Source organism: Myotis myotis, unplaced genomic scaffold, assembly GCF_014108235.1.
Source record: "Myotis myotis isolate mMyoMyo1 unplaced genomic scaffold, mMyoMyo1.p scaffold_m19_p_9, whole genome shotgun sequence".
Lineage (NCBI taxonomy): Eukaryota > Metazoa > Chordata > Mammalia > Chiroptera > Vespertilionidae > Myotis > Myotis myotis.
This window is the reverse complement of record NW_023416401.1, coordinates 39,420,830-39,442,207: the sequence shown is the minus strand read 5'-3', so window position 1 is coordinate 39,442,207 and position 21,378 is coordinate 39,420,830. Positions and strand designations below refer to the sequence as shown.

Here is a 21,378-nt window from a genome sequence, read left to right as displayed (position 1 = left end):
CTTGGATGATGTCTATAAATTGCCTGTGCATGGCACATAGTAGGTGCTAAATAAGTGTTTATGTTGCTAGCATTAAACATAATGATGTCATACTTACTCATTGCCCTGATGTTCATTACACAGTTACTTCACACTCCTGCATAGAACATCTTTCAAAAAGAGAAAGGCGGGGGGGGGGGGGGGGGGGAGAAGTTTCTCTTTAATGAACAATTTCCTCATTTGAGACCAGGTTTGACACAGTCTCTGATAATGCACACTTCTTGTTAAAGAAGCTTGGTTTCCCTTGTGCAAGCAGAATTCCATGTGAGGAAGGGGCAAGGGGGCAGAGAATACCACCTCCCCTCCCCAGTGGAGCAGCAGAACAGTCCTGGGCTCTGGTGTGCCTTCATTTAGCTTTCCATAAGAAATGCCTGCTTGCCCTAGACCAGTGGTTGGCAAACTCATTAGTCAACAGAGCCAAATATCAACAGTACAACGATTGAAATTTCTTTTGAGAGCCACATTTTTTAAACTTAAACTATATAGGTAGGTACATTGTTATTAACTTAATTAAGGTACTCCTAAGGCTTAGGAAGAGCCACACTCAAGGGGCCAAAGAACCGCATGTGGCTCGCAAGCCGCAGTTTGCCAACCACTGCTAGGCAGTTTGGCTCAGTGGACAGAGCATAAGCCTGCAGACCAAAGGATCCCAGGTTCGATTCCCATCAAGGGCACGACCTTGGTTGCAGGCTCCTCCCTGGGCCTGGCCCGGCCCTGGTTGGGGCTCATGTAGGAGGCAACCAATCGATGTGGTTCTCTCACATTGATATTTCTGTCTTTCCTTCTCTTCTCTTCCACTCTCTCTAAATGATCAATGGGAAAATATCCTCGGAAAGAGAGAGAGAGAGAGAGAGAGAGAGAGAGAGAGAGAGAGAGAGAGAGAGAGAGAAGGAGAAGAAGAAGAAGAAGAAGAAGAAGGAGGAGGAGGAGGAGGAGGAGGAGGAGGAGGAGGAGGAGGAGGAGGAGGAGGAGGAGGAAGAAGAAGAAGAAGAAGAAGAAGAAGAAGAAGAAGAAGAAGAAGAAGAAGAAGAAGAAGAAGAAGAAGAAGAAGAAGGAAGGAAGGAAGGAAGGAAGGAAGGAAGGAAGGAAGGAAGGAAGGAAGGAAGGAAGGAAGGAAGGAAGGAAGAAAAAGAAAGAAGAGAAAAGACCTGCTCACTCTCGCCAGTTTGGCTCAGTGGTTGGAGTGTCAGCCAGCAGACTGATTCTGGTCAAGAGCATGTACCTTGGTTGCAGGCTCGATCCCCAGCCCCAGTCAGGGCAAGTGTGGGAAGCAACCAATCGATGTGTTTCTCACACATGGATGTTTCTCAGCATTCCTGGGAGGATGGGCTCTCTCAAGCAGGGAGGCAGTAAAATGTAGAGAAGGGGCATTGCAGACAGCCTTCTATGGTCCTATGATTAGTTTCAGCCTTTCAGTGAATCTGTCCCTGCGCTGTCACCTTCCCAAGTGCTTCTCAGTATTCTCCCCCTTAGATGAGACAGGAAGGCTGGTGGGGAGGCTGGATTCGGCATTGGCCTTCCCCAAACAGAAGCCTAAAGTGGGCTGGACTTAGGCTCTGGCAGAATAGTTTTCCTTCAGGGCAGGCCTTGTTCAGGTGCACAAAATGCTCTGGGTATGTCAGAATGGCTGCTTTTTTCTCCTCAGGCCAGAAGCATAGGGGATTTGCCTCCGATCTTCACTGTAAGAACCTGGTAGGCCTCTTAGTGGTAAAATTCGGGGGGGGGGGGGGGTAGGGGGGGCTGGAGTTTTTCACTCTCAAGTTTGTCCACACTGAGCCACCAGCATTTAGTCAGTTGAGGGTTTCCTTCCCTGGCACTGGTTCCAGCTTGGTGTTAGTTAGCTCCTGGGTTCTCTGGAACTGCCTGTGTCCAGTTTCTGCAGCACTGGCTCCTGTGGCCTCAATTCTCTGATCAAATAAGACTTGTTGATTTTCAGTGTGTTCAGCTTTTTTCTTGTTGTGAGAAGAGGGGTGTCACCTGATCTCCTTACATAGCAGACCAGAAACCGTAAAGCCAGACTTCTTTTTAAAGGACAATAATTATTGAGTTAATACAGAGGCCAGATGGAAGTGGGAAGGGGTTGTCACAGTGAGACCAGGTAGAACACTTCTGAAATTATCCAGGCAGAGCTGATGGGAGTGGAGATGAAGACTAAAGAAATATTTCCAAAGAAGCAATAGCAGAATCTAGCAAATAATTAGATGTGATAAAAAGTATTCAAATATGACTTAAGTTTCTACTTTAAGAAACTGGGTAATAGGATTAATACAAGTATACTAGAAATAGTCTATTTAACACTAAGACATACTAGGTTTGAGATGCCTGCATATCTATTCAAATATGCCCGAAGGAAGTTGGGAATAAGAACCTTACGATGTAGAATCAGGAATCTTCCAAACATATAGATGATAACTGAGCCACAGTAATGGCAAGATCATCAATATAGAATATGAAGATGAATAAGAAACAGTATGTAACATACCAGCGCATTTATAAACCAGGGTATCATTCATACTTTCCTCTAGAACAGTGGTCGGCAAACTGCGGCTCGGGAGCCACATGCAGCTCTTTGGCCCCTTGAGTGTGGCTCTTCCATAAAATACCACGTGGGCACGCATGTACAGTGCAATTGAAACTTCATGGCCCATGCGCATGTTGGGGTCCAACCCCAGCAGGTCCAGGGGTTCCCAAAGGTGTGGATGGAGTCGGCGAAGAAGAAATGAAATGGAGACAGCATTCAGTTGATCATCAGCCTAGCCAGGTTCTCTAGCCAGGATCTCCAGCCAGGTTCTGTGTTTTATTGTCTTGTTACATCTGTATTTATACCAGTTTATTTTAATCCTGTCAATTTCTATTCCAAAGGTTAGGGCATTTCTTATCTCCATTCCAGGGAGTAAAGATTATGTAGCTTAAGCGTGATTGTTCGTAGTTAAAGTGATTAACTACCCACCTGGCACTTAGTTAAGGGGTTTTATTCCCTCCCTAACTTCAGGGAAAAATTCCTACCTGGGGAAACAAACTTTCTCGGAGAGGTGACCTTGGTTAAAACACATAGAGCCAAGAAAGGGAGCAAACATATTAAGAACAGTATGCCATATACGCCAGGTCCCTTGAAACATATGTTGTGCAGATGTTTCTTCCCTGCAGCGACTGTGTCAAGCAGCAAGGACGGACCAGCTTCTGGCATGCGCAGAAGTCAGTATTTTGTGGAAGAGCCACACTCAAGGGGCCAAAGAGCCGCATGTGGCTCGTGAGCCACAGTTTGCCGACCACTGCTCTAGAACATTCAAAATTTTAAGCGAATTATTTCCTTTGAGACCATCCCACATTCATCAACCAGGAACTGCCTACATGCTACTTCTGCTAATCTTGGTGGGTTTAATGAACCTCTCAATGAAATCATATCAGTTCTCTAAATCTACTGCTGAGAGTATTTTCTCTACCTATAGAATATTTATTAATACAGGCCCAAATTCCCATCTATCCCTGTGGTGGGCAGAATAATGCCCTCTCCCCCCAAAAGATGGCCATGTCCTAATCCCTGGAAACTATGAATATATTACATTATGTTATGTTATGAATGTTATGTGTTATGAATGTTATGGCAAAAGAGAGTAAAAAATGCAGGAATTAAGGTTACTTGTGAACTAAAATTTAAATAAAGAGATACCTGGATTATCCAGTGGGCCTAATGCCTTCGGGGTGGAAAAGTAGAAGAGGCAATGTCAGTAATGCAATGTGAGATTCAATCATCCGACGCTGGTATTGATGGAAGGAGGCCAAGGAACATGGGCTGCCTCTAGAAACTAGAAAAGGCAAGGAAATGTCTTCTCCCCAAGAGCATCTAGAAAGGAACAGAGCCCTGACAATACCTTGATTTTAGCCCAGGGAGATTCACATCAGACTCTGACCTCCAGGGCTATAAGGTCATTAGTGTCTACTATTTTAAGCCACTACGTTCATAACAATCTGTTATAGCAGCAATACAAAATGAATAGGATACTCTTGTACTAAAACATACATATTAAAAGCATATAATCTTTCCGAACATCACTCTTTCTTCAGTGTGGTTTGGCCATGGTCAGTAATCAAAGGCTCTCTGATTTGATTGTTTTCCTATTAAATCAAAGTTAACTTTACCTTCAGGAGCTTTTTCCAAATTTTATGTAATGGGAAGAGAGAGGGAAGGAAGGTAATATTCTTAAATATATGAGAAATCATGAATATTTATATTGACTTGAAAATTGGCCTTTCAGAAAGCTGCCACATCTGAGAATGAAAGGAACTGGTCTGGTATAAAGGCACACCTAAAGCATGACATTTGATTAGAGCAGCAATTTTTAAACTTTTTCATCTCATGGCACTTAATAAAATTCTGCTCCACACCAAAAATTATGTTTGTTGCCAATCTGACCAAAAAACTAGGTATAATTTTGATTCATTCACACCGGACGGCAATTGTTGTGTTGGTTGTTGTCACTTTTTTATTTGACATTTAGGGATAAGAGGTCAGTCCCCTGACTAGCCAGGAATTGCATATGGCACTAGTTGAAAATCTCTGGATTAGAGCACTAGTGCACAGGCAGCATGGCCTAACAGTCTCATTGATATATCACCGTCTTAGCCATTGATGGTCTCTTTCCTGGTCTTGTTTTATACTTACAGGTGTATTTTTTTGGGGGGCCTTACCAATATACTAGTAAAAATGAGTTTATCAACTAGTTTTGTTATAAACCGAAAAACTAGTATTATAGAATTGTACACCTGAAACCTATATAAATTTAGGAACCAATGTCACCCCAATAAGTTCAATAAAAAATAAAATAAAGGGAAAAACTACTAGCCAAATGATCATTCTTCAGCAATGAACGTATCTGAGATCATTTCTGGTGTTCTACTTTCACCAATGCACTTATTCTATCTCATAAATGCCTACACTGATCTGTAATACACCATTTAAAAGTTTTCATTGTCAGTAAATTTGGGAAATTCCACACTATGAGACTAACAAACAAGTTTAACTTCTGTGAAGGATGAATAACTGTTAATGATAAGAAAATATATATAAGTCGGGTTTTCTACAATGGCTTTATTTTTAAACTTATACAGTTTCATTTAATAAAATATTACCACAAAATATCTAATTATACAGCAACAGAAAAACAAAAATACAGTTAGAGGTTATCCAAAAATAAATTCACAATTTGAAGTTGAAATACATGTTTTTTTCAAATAAACAATTTAAGATTGTTTCAGACGGCTTTCCTCTTAAACGTCTGAGAGACACATGCTCAATCTTTTGAACTCAAACTAGACAACCTCTCAATAACTTCACAAGTAAGTTCTTCCATTAACGTGAGAAATAAAATAACCCTCAAAACATTCAATTACTAATTTAGTCACAAAATTTACTTGGCTACTCTTGAAAATGAAATCTATATCTGAATTGTGAAGAGGAACAAACTTTTTATACAAAAAGTTGAGTCTTCCTAACTGATTTATTTTCTATTAAATGATCTTATTCAAACTACTTTCACAATATATCTTAATCCTGAAAGAGTTCGAGGTGTTAAAATACGAAAAGCTTCTTTGGCCCTTTGGATAGAGGTACCTTATATGTAAACAACTGTAATGAGAGCCTTCTAGATGTGGACACTCTATCTTACTGAGTTGGAGATGTGTGTCCTTGTTTCTGAAAGACATAGAAATTTATTTCCTTATAATAAAAGAGTTGATATACTGAGATTTGTTTTCAAATGCCTTATCAAAATTCATGTATATGTCTATAAAGAATAGGTTCAAAAGATCAGAGGAAAGCATTCCATAATGATATTATATCATAGGTTTTATTAATGGTAAATGTTTGCATTTATTTTTAAAAGCTTAGCTCTTGCTAAGCACCTTTAAAAAAAAAAAAAAAGCTAATAAGCAAAGAATCATTTGCCATACAAAAACTATATTCACAAATAAGACTTTAAATTTAATCAAGTGAAAGCTAAAAACCACTGGAAAAAATACAAAGCAAAACTCTGCTGAGTCAATTCAATTGCTTTCTATCACTGAATATACAGTATTTAGGATGATACAAGCATACTGAACTTAAAAAGTAATTTTGTGGATTCAATCTAAGCAAGACTGGCAGTAAGACTAGCATAATGACAAGTAATTCCTGATTTCCACTCCCACTCCCAAAAATTTCTTCAAACTGAATCATTTGAACAAAAGGTCTCTTTTTCATTTGAGAGGAAGACCATCTGTGTTTACCAAACAGATCCTCATTTCATATTACAAAGGAAAACTGAGCCCTATCTCCTCTTCCCAGAGGCTATTATACATGGCTTTACATAATGACCTAACATAGAATTACTCTTTTAGTAACAGTGTTGTGGCCATAAACAATCAGTTTTAAAGAAAAGAAAAGAAAACAAGAAAAAAACCTATCAAGTGCAAATCTAGAAGACTTCCTTTAAAGAATTACCCAAACCTAGCACACATACAGTATCGCTATTACACAAGCTTAAGCAATACAACTTATAAACATGTGTAGGATAATACACACACACTATGCCTTCTATAAAGTTTTAGTAGTGTTGCCAAGTTAATAATTCTTTCAAGGCACTGAAGAATTGTGTAGATGAATTTTCCAAAATATAATTACCAATTGCTTCAACTGTTAAAAAGCCCTGAGTCAGAACTTTCAATAGCTTCCTGAAATTATGTATTTCAGCCAAAATGGCACCTTTATTTACTTTATAGAAAATTACAAGACCAGTTTTGCTTTTTGGAGGAAAGAAGTCATGTTTATGAAACAAAATCAAATAGACTATAAGGAAAAGTAAGCTATTGGCAGTATTATCTTTCTTACACATTTTATGCATGTCAATTCAACTTGTAGTTATGGATTTAGGTACCAAATTGACGTGGCAAGTCACCTTTCCTGTACCTGTTGCTTAAATCCTCAACTAAAAATTTCAATTTTAACCTTGGGTTTCCATCTCCTCCTTAATCACAAATATGAATAAATGCTGGAAAAAATAATATTCTGATAGAAAAGGAGGTAGAAAAAGCTAATGTAGCAACTTACAATTTGAACTCAGCACCTCCACTATCTAGTTCATATTTTAATACTCATTTCACCCACTGTTAACCATTTTTCAGTAAACTGAGGCTCAATCTAAAGGAGTCCCCACTCACTGTAGCAAAGCAATGTACACATGAGACAGCACTGAATAGTTTTTCCTCAAATTTAATGTTTTAAAGAAGTACAACTGTAATTACTAATACTATTATAGTTTTATATATATGTTAAAGTTCCAAGGCTATATATGACTACCAAGTAATATCAGTAAGCATTCCTATCATAATAGTCAAGCAAATAAAATTGCTTTTTTGAGAGAAAAAAAATATATTTGAAACAGTTACATGTAGACTTAAAGACAACTTACATTTTTCAACAAGGCACACATAATTGTGAAAATCTTTTACCTTCCCAATTTAGTACAAGTTCAAAGCTTAACTAATTCTAATGTTTAAAATGTGTTTCTTTCCTCTGGTTCAAAATGAACTCACAAACCCTTCCAATTAACAGACTTTTAAAACCTTCTCAATTATGACTGATGATAATTGTAAGGGTCGGGGAAGAAACTTGATGTTTACCATGACTTTAGATCTTGCAAACACTAACAATTAAGATAATTCAGGCATTTTTATATTTAATCAAAATTCTACTCCAGTTGGGGGAGGAGAAGGAGTTTGTGGTTTAATGGGTATAGAGTGTCACTTTTTCAAGATGTGATTGTTTCACAACAATCTGAATTTACTTAACACTAGTGAACTGTACACTAGAAAATGGTTAAGATGGTAAATTTCATGTTATGTTTTACCATAAAAGAAATGCAAAAACTTCTATTCCAAAGTTCAATTTGTTTTTTCAAAGAGGAGTGTAAGAGATATTTTTTCTTTTAAATATATTTTATTGATTTTTTACAGAGAGGAAGGGAGAGGGATAGTTAGAAACATCGAAGAGAGAGCAACATCGATCAGCTGCCTCCTGCACACCCCACACTGGGGATGTGCCCGCAACCAAGGTACATGCCCTTGACTGGAATCGAACCTGGGACCTTTCAGTCCGCAGGCCGACGCTCTAGCCAAACCAGTCAGGGCCCAAAGTTCAATTTTTACACAAATTATTACTATAAAATACTTTAGACATTCCGAGAAGATAAGTGCTTTTCCTTTTGGATTTTTTTTTTTAAGCAAGCTGTATCAAAGCCTATAATTTCCAAAACAATTGTCAATTAAACTACACTGGAAACTGGTTGAAAGGCCCTTTCTATTATCCAATTAAATGCACTTACTGCTTTGATAAAATCTGCATGACCCCCTTTTCCCTCTAATTCAAACACTTGACATTTCTTTTTTACTTTAGCAACACCCTACTGTTTTCCCTATCCTACCCCATCACTAAGTCTCTTAGTTCATAAATTTAACTAATTCCTACTCCAAAAGGGTCCAAAATTGATAACAAAAATGGCAATTGGGCAACACAGACTAGAGAGTATATTTCTATCATATAAAAATGAAGCAAGCTTTAAAATTTGAATTGGATAAATCTTAAGCAACGTGCATTTCAATATGCTAGAATAGTCTTACAGGCTAAAGCCATCAAATATATAAATTTAAGAATTATTTTCAACATTATCAATTAATTTTATGCCTCAGTAGCTAGCTGGCCAATTTGCAATGTTTAAAATTAATAACCAAGCATAATTTGGCCAGCTAAACTAACCACTTGTCTAATATATTCCTATGCTAACACAAAATGATCTTTTCTTGAAAAACGATCTTGCTCCCAACAAAATTAAGTATGTTTATAGTATAGTATAAGCAGTAACAATGTTAAATTATGTGAAGAAAAACAATTGGAATAGCACCACCATCTGGTAAGTTGTATGTTTTGGGTAACAAAGCTGACAATCTTAGAAGAGTAAGAGAAAATGTAGGAGTGAGGGGGTAGAAAGAATCCAAATACTACTGGATAACTCCTATAAAACATTAGGAAATGCTATCAATACCTTTGGACCCCTCTGTCTATAGATTACTTCAAATATATGACTGCATGATAAATTCTGTATGTGCTAAGGTGCTGACCATTTTTTTCAATGTCGTTTATCTAGCCCCTGATGCCCAATATGTTTTTTAATGAATGGACATTAGTTTTGTTTTGTTTTGAAAGATTCCAGGAAAAGTAAAAGCTCTTTGAGGTGTAAGATGAAGAGATGGTAACGAGAAGGAAACACACCTAACTGGGAAAGTACTGCTACGCAACATATATAGTAAGAGGTAGCAGTTTCACAGTTAGAGGAAACTCACGTAAGTTCCTATTCTCTCTCACGATCCCCAAATAAATTTAAAATAATTTTTCAGGTGGTTGAAAATGTGACTAGAGAAACATTTTCTATTCGTTAAGTAAATTTCAAAGTGGTACAAATACAGAAAATCACAAGTGCATAGCACTATAATTATAGTGACTACCTTTTGTAATAGTTTATGTTATTATATTTTTAATATGATGGAACTAAACAAATCTGGAAGATGAAATTGCCTTTTAGGAATATAAGTTTTAGCACTGCAGCTCAGAAGACAAATAAAAAGGATTTAAATAGAGCTCTAGACCATAAAATCCTCCGGTTGGCCAAACTATGCGTGAGTCAGCCAGGTGTTCCCTCTTACCAGTGGATCTACTGGAAAAGAGATGGGCGGCCTAGGGCATGGAAGAAAAGGAAAATCCTGACTTACACTGTCTTCAAATCTAAAAGAGCATAGTTTGTCTCATTAGGTGAACATCATCAGTCAGATGTTTTATCATTTTATAACTTCAAATAGCCTCAGTGGCCCTTTATTAGATAACTGAGTAGAGTCAATAAATTTTCAAATGTAAATTTATAAAAATTTTACCATTCTCAATGACGTTACTCAGCTAAACACAGATATGGAGTTACCAAGACTATAAAATCAGCCAGCAAAGCTCGCCATTGTTTTCTCCAGCACTTGCAATGGCAGAAGCCATTAAGTAGTCAGAATCATGATGCTCTGAGGGCTAGAGACTTAATACTTTCAAAGTTAGTTGTTGTGGCAGAAAAAAATGACGTAAGAATCAGATTCAGAGGGGGAAAAAACTACCAAAAAGATAACTATCCTTAGGAATAAGCTTATACACAGTATTTAGTAGACACTATTGTAAACAGCTGGTATCTTAATAATCTAGCAGCAATGAACCCCAAAACTCTTATTTATGTGTATACATATCCTAGATAAGATTACTCATTAAAAGGAGAGAAAATTATTAGATGCTCTAAAGTCAAAATTTAAGTTTAAAAAATTTACGGGTAATTGGACATATTTCTGTAAATGTCCTAGTTACTCTTTGTAAAGTATTTATTTTTAGGTTATTTACTATGTCTTGGGTATTGTCGGCAATTTAAATAATGTCCTTGTCTGTAGGTATAAAGAGAGACTGTTTTCTTTATAGGAAGCCTCACTATCTGAGAGAGAATGGAAGCAAGGCCTAGAATCAGTATCACTGTCAGAATTAACAGATACAGAGAAGAAAGAACTGCTGCCTTTGGGCAATGCATTATCCTTCTCAGATCACTAGGGTATTGCTGTTGTTGAGTATATTAGAAAGGCTGAATTGAACTTCAGAGACCAATCACGGTATTATTGTTTCACTGGACAGATCAAGCCTGGATAAGTAACCACAAGGAAAACTGAGGTATACTTTTCACAGGCATTTTTTTAAAGGCTAACTGAACAGAACAGTGTATAAATTAACATAAGAAAGGCAATCATTAACAGCAGTTAATAGATACTCTCTGACTGAATAATTTTCCTCCCTACAGTTCCCCACTATAATTTTTCCTTTTCATGTCTACCCATCATTTTGATACTGGCAACTGGATTCAAGTTTCCTTTTCCCTTTAAATCTAGAAAAATAAGCTAAATGCAAACCCATTATTCTCTCATTCTATGCTTCCATTTACTCTAAGGCAGCCGTTCTCAACCTGTGGGTTGCAACCCCTTTGTGGGTCGAATGACCCTTTCACAGGGGTCGCCTAAGACCATCCTGCATATCAGATATTTACATTACGATTCATAACAGTAGCAAAGTTACAGTTATGAAGTAGCAACGAAAATAATTTTATGGTTGGGGGTCACCACAACATGAGGAACTGTATTTAAAGGGCCAGAAGGTTAAGAACCACTGCTCTAAGGATTCAGAAACAATCATTTGGATAACTTTATGTTACCTTAAAAAAAATTCACTCTTTAATATTCCCCATATGTGACAGAATAGTTTGACTTGCCCCTTTCATTTGATGCATAACTTTTCTAAGTACCTGTGTCAACTCACTGTATCAAATTATGATAAACTGAAGGATAGCATATTATAACGAAATGTATCTTCTGAGGTCTAACAAATTTATAACAGAAGATCTTTAAAGGATTTTTCCTCCTTCATAGATTTTCCCCTCAGCCAATAATAAATTATCTTGAAGTACATGGATTTGATGTTTCAAATTAAAATTAAAATAAAAACATAAAACACACACAACTTCAAACACTGTTTTGTAGAGTTATTTTGTTCTGGTACATTTACAGTTTAATTATACTCTAGTAAAGAAACTATAATATCCAAAATTAATTCATTAGAACCTCCAACTAGTTTAAAGGCTTACTAAGATCTCATAACCAAATACCTTAGCTAACAAAACACACTGAGTTTCTTGTTAATACAAAAGAATCCTTCGTTCAATAGCCTTGCGACAGATTGGACATTCACTCATTCGGTCTCCACAGAGTTGGCACGTTCCATGGCCACAGAGGAAAATCATATTCTTTAGACGATCCAAACACACTGGGCACATTGTCTGGATGGGAGATAATAAATAAAATAATAAATGCTGAGACATTTTATATTTTGAAAGTGTAGCATGTGACAACTCTGTAACATCATTTTCTTTTGTTTTAGTTAAGTAATCTTTTGTTGCTTAGAATTTTTTTTAACTTAAAAAAAATTATTTTTAATTGAATGCCCAGCAGGAGAATTTGTGGCCGGTCAATCTTTTTCCATATGCCCAATCTCCACATGGCTGCTAGTGAAGATTTAAAATAAAAGAGGAGAGAGTTATTCAGGTGCTTTCTCTTGGTAGCCCTGAAGAGGCCCTGAAAAAAAAATCCCATCAATTCCTCAGAAAATGAAGTGTGTCTTAGTGTTTAAATACTTTAATGATGAAACATGGTAATAGAGATAATTTAAGGAAGAAACTTCTTTGAATGGTAAACTTTGGATAAAGGTAGAGCTGAGTTATTCTTTTAGGATCCATATACGGTGTCATTATCTATATATATAAAAGCGTAATATGCAAATCAACTGGACAGCGGAACAACTGGTTGGCTATGACGTGCATTGACTCCCAGGGGGCAGATGCTCAATGCAGGAGCTGCCCCCAGCCTGCAGGCCCCAATTACTTGATCGGAGCCTGCTGGCCAACCTCTTGGTACCTCCTCCCGGCCGGTAGGCTCTGATCGCCTGATGGGGAATGGGGAACTGGGGGTGGGTGGCAGTGAACATGGGTGGCGCCAGGGCCCCAATCGCCCCGCCGGTCACCCCACACACAGAGGGCGACTGGCAGAGATGGCAGGAGGTGGGGCCAACTGCTGACAGGTGTGGAAGATCAGCTCTGATTGCAGGCCAGGCCTAGCGACCCTACCCGTGCATGAATTTCATGCACCAGGCCTCTAGTTTATTATAAAAAGAATTTTAATTCACAATCTTATCTAATAAGAGAAACATGCAAATTGACCATACCTCTGCTACACCCACAAGCCACGCCCACCAACCAATCAGGAGCAAGTATGCAAATAAAACCAACCAAGATGGCGGCAGCCACAGAGCTGGAGCAAACAGGAGGCTTGGGTTGCCCCCGGCAATGAAGGAAGCCAAGCTTCCCACCTGCCCTGGCCGGCTGTGAGCTCCGCTCAAGGCTACAAAGTTTCAATTATAAAAGATAAATAAATCCCAGATACCTGCTTCCAGCCGCTGTGGCCTCAGATCAAGGAGGGTCTGGGAGCCTGGGTTGCCCGAGGCCGTGGCCAGCCAGCAAACAGCCATCAGCCACTCACCCAGGCTGGCCAGGCACCCCAGTGGGGACCCCCACCCTGAAGGGGGTGTGGCCAGCTTGAAAACAGCCCTCAGCTCCTAACCCAGGCTGGCCACGCCCCCCCAACAGGGACCCTCACCCCAGGAGGGCGTGGCCGGCCTGAAGACCACCACAGGCCCCTCGACCAGGCTGCCCCAGGCCCCAAGGGAACCCCCACCCTGATCCAGGACACCCTTCAGGGCAAACCAGCCGGCCCCCACCCGTGCACCAGGACTCTATCTATACTAATAAAAGGGTAATATGCTAATTAGACTGGGAGACCTTCCGGACGTTCTTCTGGACAAAGCCATGGTGATGGGGCCGAGGCAGAAGCTGTTAGAGGCCAAGAGGGGAGGGCATTTGTGGGTGATCAGGCTGATGGGGGGGCAGGGCCGTTGGGGGTAAGCAGACCAGCAGGGGGGCCAGTTGGGGGCAAGCAGGCCATCAGTGGGGGTCAGTTGGAGGTGATCAGGATAGCAGGGGGGGGCAGTTTGGAGAAGGCCAGCAGGGGGGCAGTTGGGGGTGAGCAGGCCAGTGGGGAGGGAAGGTGGGGGCAAGCAGGCCAGCAAGGGAGGCAGTTGGGGGTTATCAGGCTGGCGGGAGGGGGGCGGTGGCATTTGGGGGCAAGCAGGCCGGCAGGCAGAGTGGTTAGGGGCAATCAGGCAGGTGAGCGGTTAGGAGCCAGCAGTCCCAGATTGCGAGAGGGATATCCAACTGCTGGTTTAGGCCCGATCCCTGTAAACCAGCAGTAGGACATCCTTTGAGGGGTCCCAGATTGGAGAGGGTGCAGGCCGGGCTGAGGAATTTCGTGCACCGGGCCACTAGTTAGGAGATAAAATGCTTTTTCCCAGAAGGTGTATTCAAAAATCAGTTTTGTTAATCAGCTTAACAATGTTAATCAGCTTAACAATAACCCACAACCGTCGGACCAACTTCAAAAATCAGTTTTAAGTGTCTAAGGTAAAAGAACTGAGATTCTAAGGAACTTCAAAAATTTTAAATCATTTTATTTTATACTAGAATGAGCTAAATATGTTCCTACTTTAATATTCCTACATTAAGAACTTATAAGTCCATATTTATCTTTACTTGCTACTATATAACAAGTATTACTAGGTGTTGGATTTCGGAAGAAAAACTGACCCAATCATAGAGTTTTCATCTTTTCAGATGGGTGTTTTAATTCCTAATAAACATATACAGTTAGTTCTAAATTAGTTATCACAAGGGTCATTAGCTATCCTGGGTTACTATCTATTAACTATGTTATATTCTTACAAATTCAGACAGAAAAGACAAGTGCTAATTCTAACAACTGCATGGCAACACTGATGTATTTGTCTAAAGAAATAATAGCTCAATCCTTTGAATTAAATCAGATGTAATTGCTGGGTCAAATAGCAAGGTTGGGGAGGAGAAAGACTTTCTTACCTATCCCTACAAGTTTTAGCTATTCTTTTCTTATTTTATTGTTGCTTTTATTAAATATTGGGTAGATATAAGAGCATTTCTGTTTGTATGTATCTATAATAATAAAAGCATAATATGCAAATCGACCCAAAGGCTGAACAGCAGAATGACTGTCCTTCCAGACTACCTTCCGGACAAAGCCGGGGCTGCGAGGGCCAAGGCAGCCAGGGCTGCAAAGGCCTACTCTTGCAGGACTCTAGTAACATATAAAGAACAGTATGACTACCATGCAGTTTAAAACATAAAAGACTACCATTTATTTTGAAGCCCTTCCATACATCCTCCCCAATTCTTTCTATCTACTCCTCACTGATAACTATTCTGAATTTTACATTTATCTTTCCCTTGCTTCTCATTATGATGTGTGTGTGTATTTTGGAAGTATCCCATCTATACATAAATGTACACAACTCACAAATGTACAGTTTTTTGTTTTTTAATTATATTTTTATTGATTTCAGAAAGGAAAGGAGAGGGAGAGAGAGATAGAAACATCAATGATGAGAGAGAATCATTGATTGGCTGCCTCCTACATGCCCCACACCAGGGACCAATCCCACAACCTGGGCATGTGTCTTGACTGGGAATCGAACCGTGACTTCCTGGTTCATAGGTTGATGCTCAACCACTGAGACACGCCGGCCAGGCATAAGTGAACAGTTTAATGAAAGTTCACAAACTCATAAAATGCATGTAATTGATAGTTAAGAAGTGGAGTATCAGTCCTCTAGAAATTTCTTTCATGCCTCCTCCCAGACATCCCAGGCAAGAAAACCACTACCCTTGATTTTAAACACCATCTGAATGATTATCTTTCCAAGTTTACATCCCCAAACATATTTTGTTTAGTTTATTAGATAAATGACAAATTTCCCAGTGTTTTTACTAACTGACATTCCTGCCAGCATTGTGAGTTACGGCTGCTACATATTCTGCCTAAACACATTGACAGTTTTTAACACTAAGTTTTTCCCACAGTCTGGTAAGTGGCAAAAGGTACCTCATAGTGGTTTTAATTTTTATTTATTACTAATGTGGTTTAGCATTTTTTCATGTTTATGGTCATTTGTGTGTTTCCTATTTTGGAAATCTTTCAACCAGATTTTACCTGCTGCAAATATTCAAATACTACAAGTGATACATTAATATGAGCCATTCCTATTATAGGAAACACTAGTAGTTTTATAGAAAAATATGAAATGCCACTCTCAGAACCATTTTTACCATGCAGAAAGCCTTTTTACCTGCTCCTTAATGTCCTGCAACTGCTGCTGCAACTTCTGCACATCTGCGTTGACATTTGTATTATCTTTGTCCTTTTGTAACACTGGGATATTTCCACTTGCTATAATAGAGATAAAAAAAATCTAATGTTATGACTGTTTTGACACAATAATGATTTTTTATTTCTAAAATTATTACTGTTTTATTAAAAAACACAAGACTATGCCCTAACCGGTTTGGCTCAGTGGATAGAGCGTCAGCCTGCGGACTGAAGGGTCCCAGGTTTGATTCCGGTCAAGGGCATGTGCCTTGGTTGCAGGCACATCCCCAGTAGGGGGTGTGCAGGAGGCAGCTGATCGATGTTTCTCTCTCATCGATGTTTCTAACTCTCTATCCTTTCCCTTCCTCTCTGTAAAAAAATCAATAAAATATATTAAAAAAATAAACAAGACTATTATTAGAATCCTCTTTAAATATTGTTTTTACATGTGGACAACAGATCAGTAGTAATATTCATGTTATACTCCCTCACTTATAATTTTCAAAAAGAAATAGGTTTACACATTAATTTCAGATTTTATTTAACACAGCTAACCCAGACTTTTGGGTTTTTCAAGGCTCTACTTGCTTCCTTTGACAAGTTCACAAGTACATTTTATACTTACTTTCCCTGTTCCTGCACTGTATAAACCCAAGAAGACAAAACCCAAGAAGACAAGCAATTATTTTAGACAATTCTGGCAGCAAGCCACCTTTCCTTTATTCCCAACTCTACCTGTTGTTAGTGATCTGAGATGAGGAACTCCATGAAAAAAAGGCCATGATCAGTGGCCTACTAAATGGAGGGACATTTTTTATTTCACTTTTCCTGCTCTCTAGATTCTTGGTCTTTTATTCTAGTTAATCTATTCCTGGGATTATATTCTGCTCTACTGGTGATAAAGACAAAAGCCCTGGTACACTAATGTTTTCCTCATCTGTACACAGACCAAAGAAATCAAAGACACCAGCCAGCTTATAGTAGTGCAAAGAAGAAAAACATTTTTACATAGACATACTATTGAAAAGGTTAAAGGTAAATAATTTACTTTTCATCTTTCCACTTGTTCACTAGAATATTCTTCAGTTTATCTACAGTTACTCTGTCCAAATTATTATTATTCCATAAAATACTCAAATACTCTAGGTAAACCTGCTAGATATAGGAATAAGGTTAATACTTTAGTACACTAAAAATAATAATTTGTAATATGATGATCCCCCAAGATACACTAAACTTCATCTTTAAAATAGACAGCAAATTTTCTTTAAGCAAGCATACAATAATAATTTTTATATTACAGATGAAGGTGTCTTAAAAGACTAATGTTTAAAGTTCTATAATCATAGCGCAAGCTAGAAAATTTTCAGGTTTCTAGTAATGTAACAAGAGCAAAACCCTACCTGTTCCTCTGTAAATTTGAGTCATATACTTTATGTTTTACAAGACCACAGTGTTCTATACATGAGAAGATATGTTCAGGGAAGTCCCAACAAGATGGATAATGCGTAAGAAATCCACTTACAGATATCATCAGTGGTATCTTCTGAACTTTTACCTCCACAACACATAATAAAAGGCAGTCTTCGCTCAACCACTGCCCGACACTGCACACACTTTTTCATCAGGTTAGCACAGTCTGGAAAATAATGAATAAGAAGAGGGTTGCCTTTCTCTGCTCATTCTTATAATTTTAACACTGAGATAAAACACATCCTGCAGGCCAAACCCAACCAGTAGACTATTTTTGTAAATAAAGTTTTAATGGAAAATAGTCCAACCCTTTCATCAACATAGTCTATGGCTGCTTTGGCACTAAAATGGCAGAGTTGGGTAGTTGAAAACAGAAACTACACAGCCCACAAATCAAAAATATTTATCATTTAACCTTTTGCAGAAAAAAATTTGCTAACTTCTGCACTATGAAAACTTACATAGCTTGAGCTCGTGTAACTTAAAACAGAATTATCTTTCTACATGCACTCTGACCACTGATCATTATACCATAGGCATTATACCAGTCTTTGGTAAACAGAAACAATTACTTGTAGCAGAATGCTACAGTAGAAAACCTTAATCCAGTGGTTCTCAACCTTGGCTGCACATTAGAATCACCAGGGAATCTTTTGAAAATCCTGATTTCTGGGCCTCATCCTCCGGAAATTCTATTTCTTTGTTACTAATGTTGTGGCCCCACCCCATAACAAAGAAACAGAATTTCCGGAGGATGAGGCCCAGAAATCAGGATTTTAAAGATTCCCTGGTGATTCTAATGTGCAGCCAAGGTTGAGAACCACTGCCTTAATCCTTTCTTTAGTTGAACTGCCTATCAGAATGAAAAAGCAAATCTAGGTTACTGAGATTTATCTACCATGCAATTTGTATATTATGTTAGAAATATTAAAAATCAATACCTACTGAGTGAACCATTTTATAATAGGAGTTACCATGCTTTTACCTTGGGCCCATTTAAATAAGGTATCATTTATTAAATGTGTTTAAAATCCTTCACTGAAAAATGTAAAAAGCAAAGGGGAGATAATAGTAACACTGAAAAAGTATGAACTTGAAAAGAATAAAGGGGATATATAAAGGCAAAGTTTAAAACATCTCTTAAACTTTAATATTATCCTCATGAAGAAAAGATTTTTATAAGTTCTCTTGACATAGAGATTAAACTAAGAATGGCTAAGAAGGCCAGAAATTATAACCCCAAATATTGCTGTGGGTGGCTCAGTATTGGGTAAATTATGCAAGAAAAGCAATATTAAGGTGAAGACGAAGATGTGCTAATTTTTTTTTTTAATATGTTTTTTATTGATTTTTTTACAGAGAGGAAGGGAAAGAGGTAGAGAGTTAGAAACATCAATGAGAGAGAAACATCGATCAGCTGCCTCCTGCACATCCCCCACTGGGGAAGTGCCTGCAACCCAGGTACATGCCCTTGACCGGAATCGAACCTGGGACCTTTCAGTCCGCAGGCCGACGCTCTATCCGCTGAGCCAAACCGGCTTTGGCAAGATGTGCTAATTTTATACGTGAGAAAGGACTAGACCAGCGGTTCTCAACCTGTGGGTGGAGATCCCTTTGGAGGTCGAACGACCCTTTCACAGGGGTCGCCTAAGACCATCAGAAAACACATATATAATTACATATTGTTTTTGTGATTAATCACTATGCTTTAATTATGTTCAATTTGTAACAATGAAAATACATCCTGCATATCAGATATTTACATTACGATTCATAACAGTAGCAAAATTACAGTTATGAAGTAGCAACGAAAATAATTTTATGGTTGGGGGTCACCACAACATGAGGAACTATATTAAAGGGTCGTGGCATTAGGAAGGTTGGGAACCACTGGACTAGACAAAATGTTTCAACATTCATTTTTAGAAATATGTGTGTGAGAAGCGATCATTTTGTGCTAAAACAAATAAAATCAAAATTTGACATAGTGGAACCCAGCATATTTAGTATTCTTTAAGGCTCAGGAGCAAGGAGGAAAATAGGTGGCATTCTGGTTGAAAGAAAGAAATAGAAGGTACTAGAGGCCCACCAACTTTGTTGTTCATAAGTTATCAAAAAATGTGTTTCATTTTCTATTTTTATAGGCTGAGGAAGTTTGTATAGGCTGTAGAGAGCACCTGGGAAGGCACATGGGCATTTCTTTAATTATTGTCAGCTGAAGCCAAAGCCACGTCCTGGAAACACGTTTTGCCAAAAGGCAGGAGTGTTGTCAGCTTGACCTTCAGCCCAGGTGCCAGGGGGTGGGTTTTGTTATTTAAATCCAGCCAAGCACCAAGAATGAATACAACTCGGGCCCACCCAAGAATGCAAATAATCTCCTTTGTCTTGACTTTTAGTAAAACTTCCTGTTTTTTGCTCTATAAAATAAACAGGCTGTATCAGCTCTGGGTCACTGTCTCTGTCCCTGTCCCGATTAGAGGACAGCTGTCCCACCTGGCCCCAGCTTTTTTCTTCCATCTCTGTGTCTGTCTCTTTCTCTCATTTTCTCAATCCCCAGCCGCCCCTGCTCAGGAACCAGACTGCTCTCTAGTCGTGCTGGATGCGGAGTAGAGAGACATATTTACAATAGGCTACTTACTCTCACAAGCACACATGTGTCCACATGGTTGAAAAAGAACAGCTGCTTTCTTGTCTGAGCATACCACACATTCTTCAATCTACAAAAAAGAGGTTACACAGCAGAAGGGTGAACATCTACAGATAAAACTCTAAGTTTCTTTTGTATACAAATGTATTTCCTCTGTAAGGAAACACTCTGGGCATGAGAAATTTAATACATACTTCTCTGTCCTCTACTTTCTTGGTTACTCATTTTCCCTGCTTAGCAGGTTCTAGCTCCACTTTATTCTTCCTACCTGTCCTAAAGAATAATATAAAAAACTCTATTTCCTCTGAAGTTAGGTAGACCAGACTAGACTTCAATTTTCTTTTCTTTTTTTTCAAAAACTACTTTTGGGAGAAAAAATAAAAGAACAAATGACTAATATCAAAATAGATTTCCAATACTAATAGAAATTTAACCAGACTGCTAAAACCCAAGGGGATTTTTCTGTTTACCCACATCTGAGAAATGCTACCTAACACACCCAAGACCGTCAATTCTCCAACACTGGCTAGAGCCAAAAGTTTTGCGCTATTCTTTCTCTCTGATTTCTAAAGTCTCCCACAATCTATCCATAGTTTCTCTCAATTTTACCTCCTCTTCATCAGTTAATATGAGTTTTGAGTGTATAACTATTTCTTAACTTTGGCTTCTTTTATCCCCCACTCACCTATTCTTCTCCCTTATGACACACATTTAATTTATCCACATCTTTTTTTATTGAATATTACAACTCACCTATAACTTCATCTAAACAACCAAACAATGCATGCATGCTCACTCTCCCTGGACTTTCCAACTTACACCCTATATGTGCAGAGAATTTATACAGTTGTAGGAACACGGGAAAGCAGTAAGACATTGTATTTATATTCCTGGATTCAAATTCCAGAGCCAGTACTAACAAATTGCCTAATATTGTTGAGCTGCTGCCTTTTACAACTCTGAATGCTAAAGAACAATCCTTCACAGGGTAGTAAAGAGTAAATTAGAAGATAGGGAGAGGAGTCAGGTGACCCTTATTCAAGTATACCCTGAGACTGTGAGGACATAACTGAACTATGATATAGCAATAGGGAAGAGTAGAAAGAGTATTGAGAACATTTAAGAAGACTTGGTAACTAATAAAAAGTGAGGAATGAATGGTGTAGAAGTCTAGCACATATGCTAAGTTTCTGACTTAACTACTGATTCCAAACAGTTGAAAGAAGCAAATTTCAGTCTTCTACAGCTCATAGTACTAAGACTAGGGCAGTGATGGCGAACCT

The 21,378-nt window shown here is 38.5% G+C and overlaps 1 protein-coding gene across 3 annotated transcripts in view; it reads right to left on the bottom strand.

Moving 5' to 3' along the window:
* MIB1 (mindbomb E3 ubiquitin protein ligase 1) overlaps positions 1–21,378 on the bottom strand; it is a 165,003-nt gene that overhangs the window by 28,500 nt on the left and 115,125 nt on the right. For 2 of the 3 annotated variants that reach the window (XM_036321329.1, XM_036321331.1), the window contains exons 18-21: positions 20,087–20,165; positions 17,501–17,614; positions 15,956–16,056; positions 8,275–11,969 (exon numbers count right to left, since the gene is read on the bottom strand). In XM_036321329.1, the coding sequence (XP_036177222.1) occupies positions 11,829–11,969; positions 15,956–16,056; positions 17,501–17,614; positions 20,087–20,165 (435 nt within the window). In that variant the 3' untranslated portion in view covers positions 8,275–11,828. Of the gene's footprint in view, positions 1–8,274; positions 11,970–15,955; positions 16,057–17,500; positions 17,615–20,086; positions 20,166–21,378 lie in introns of those variants that run through there. The other variant, XM_036321330.1, reaches the window with a different exon arrangement.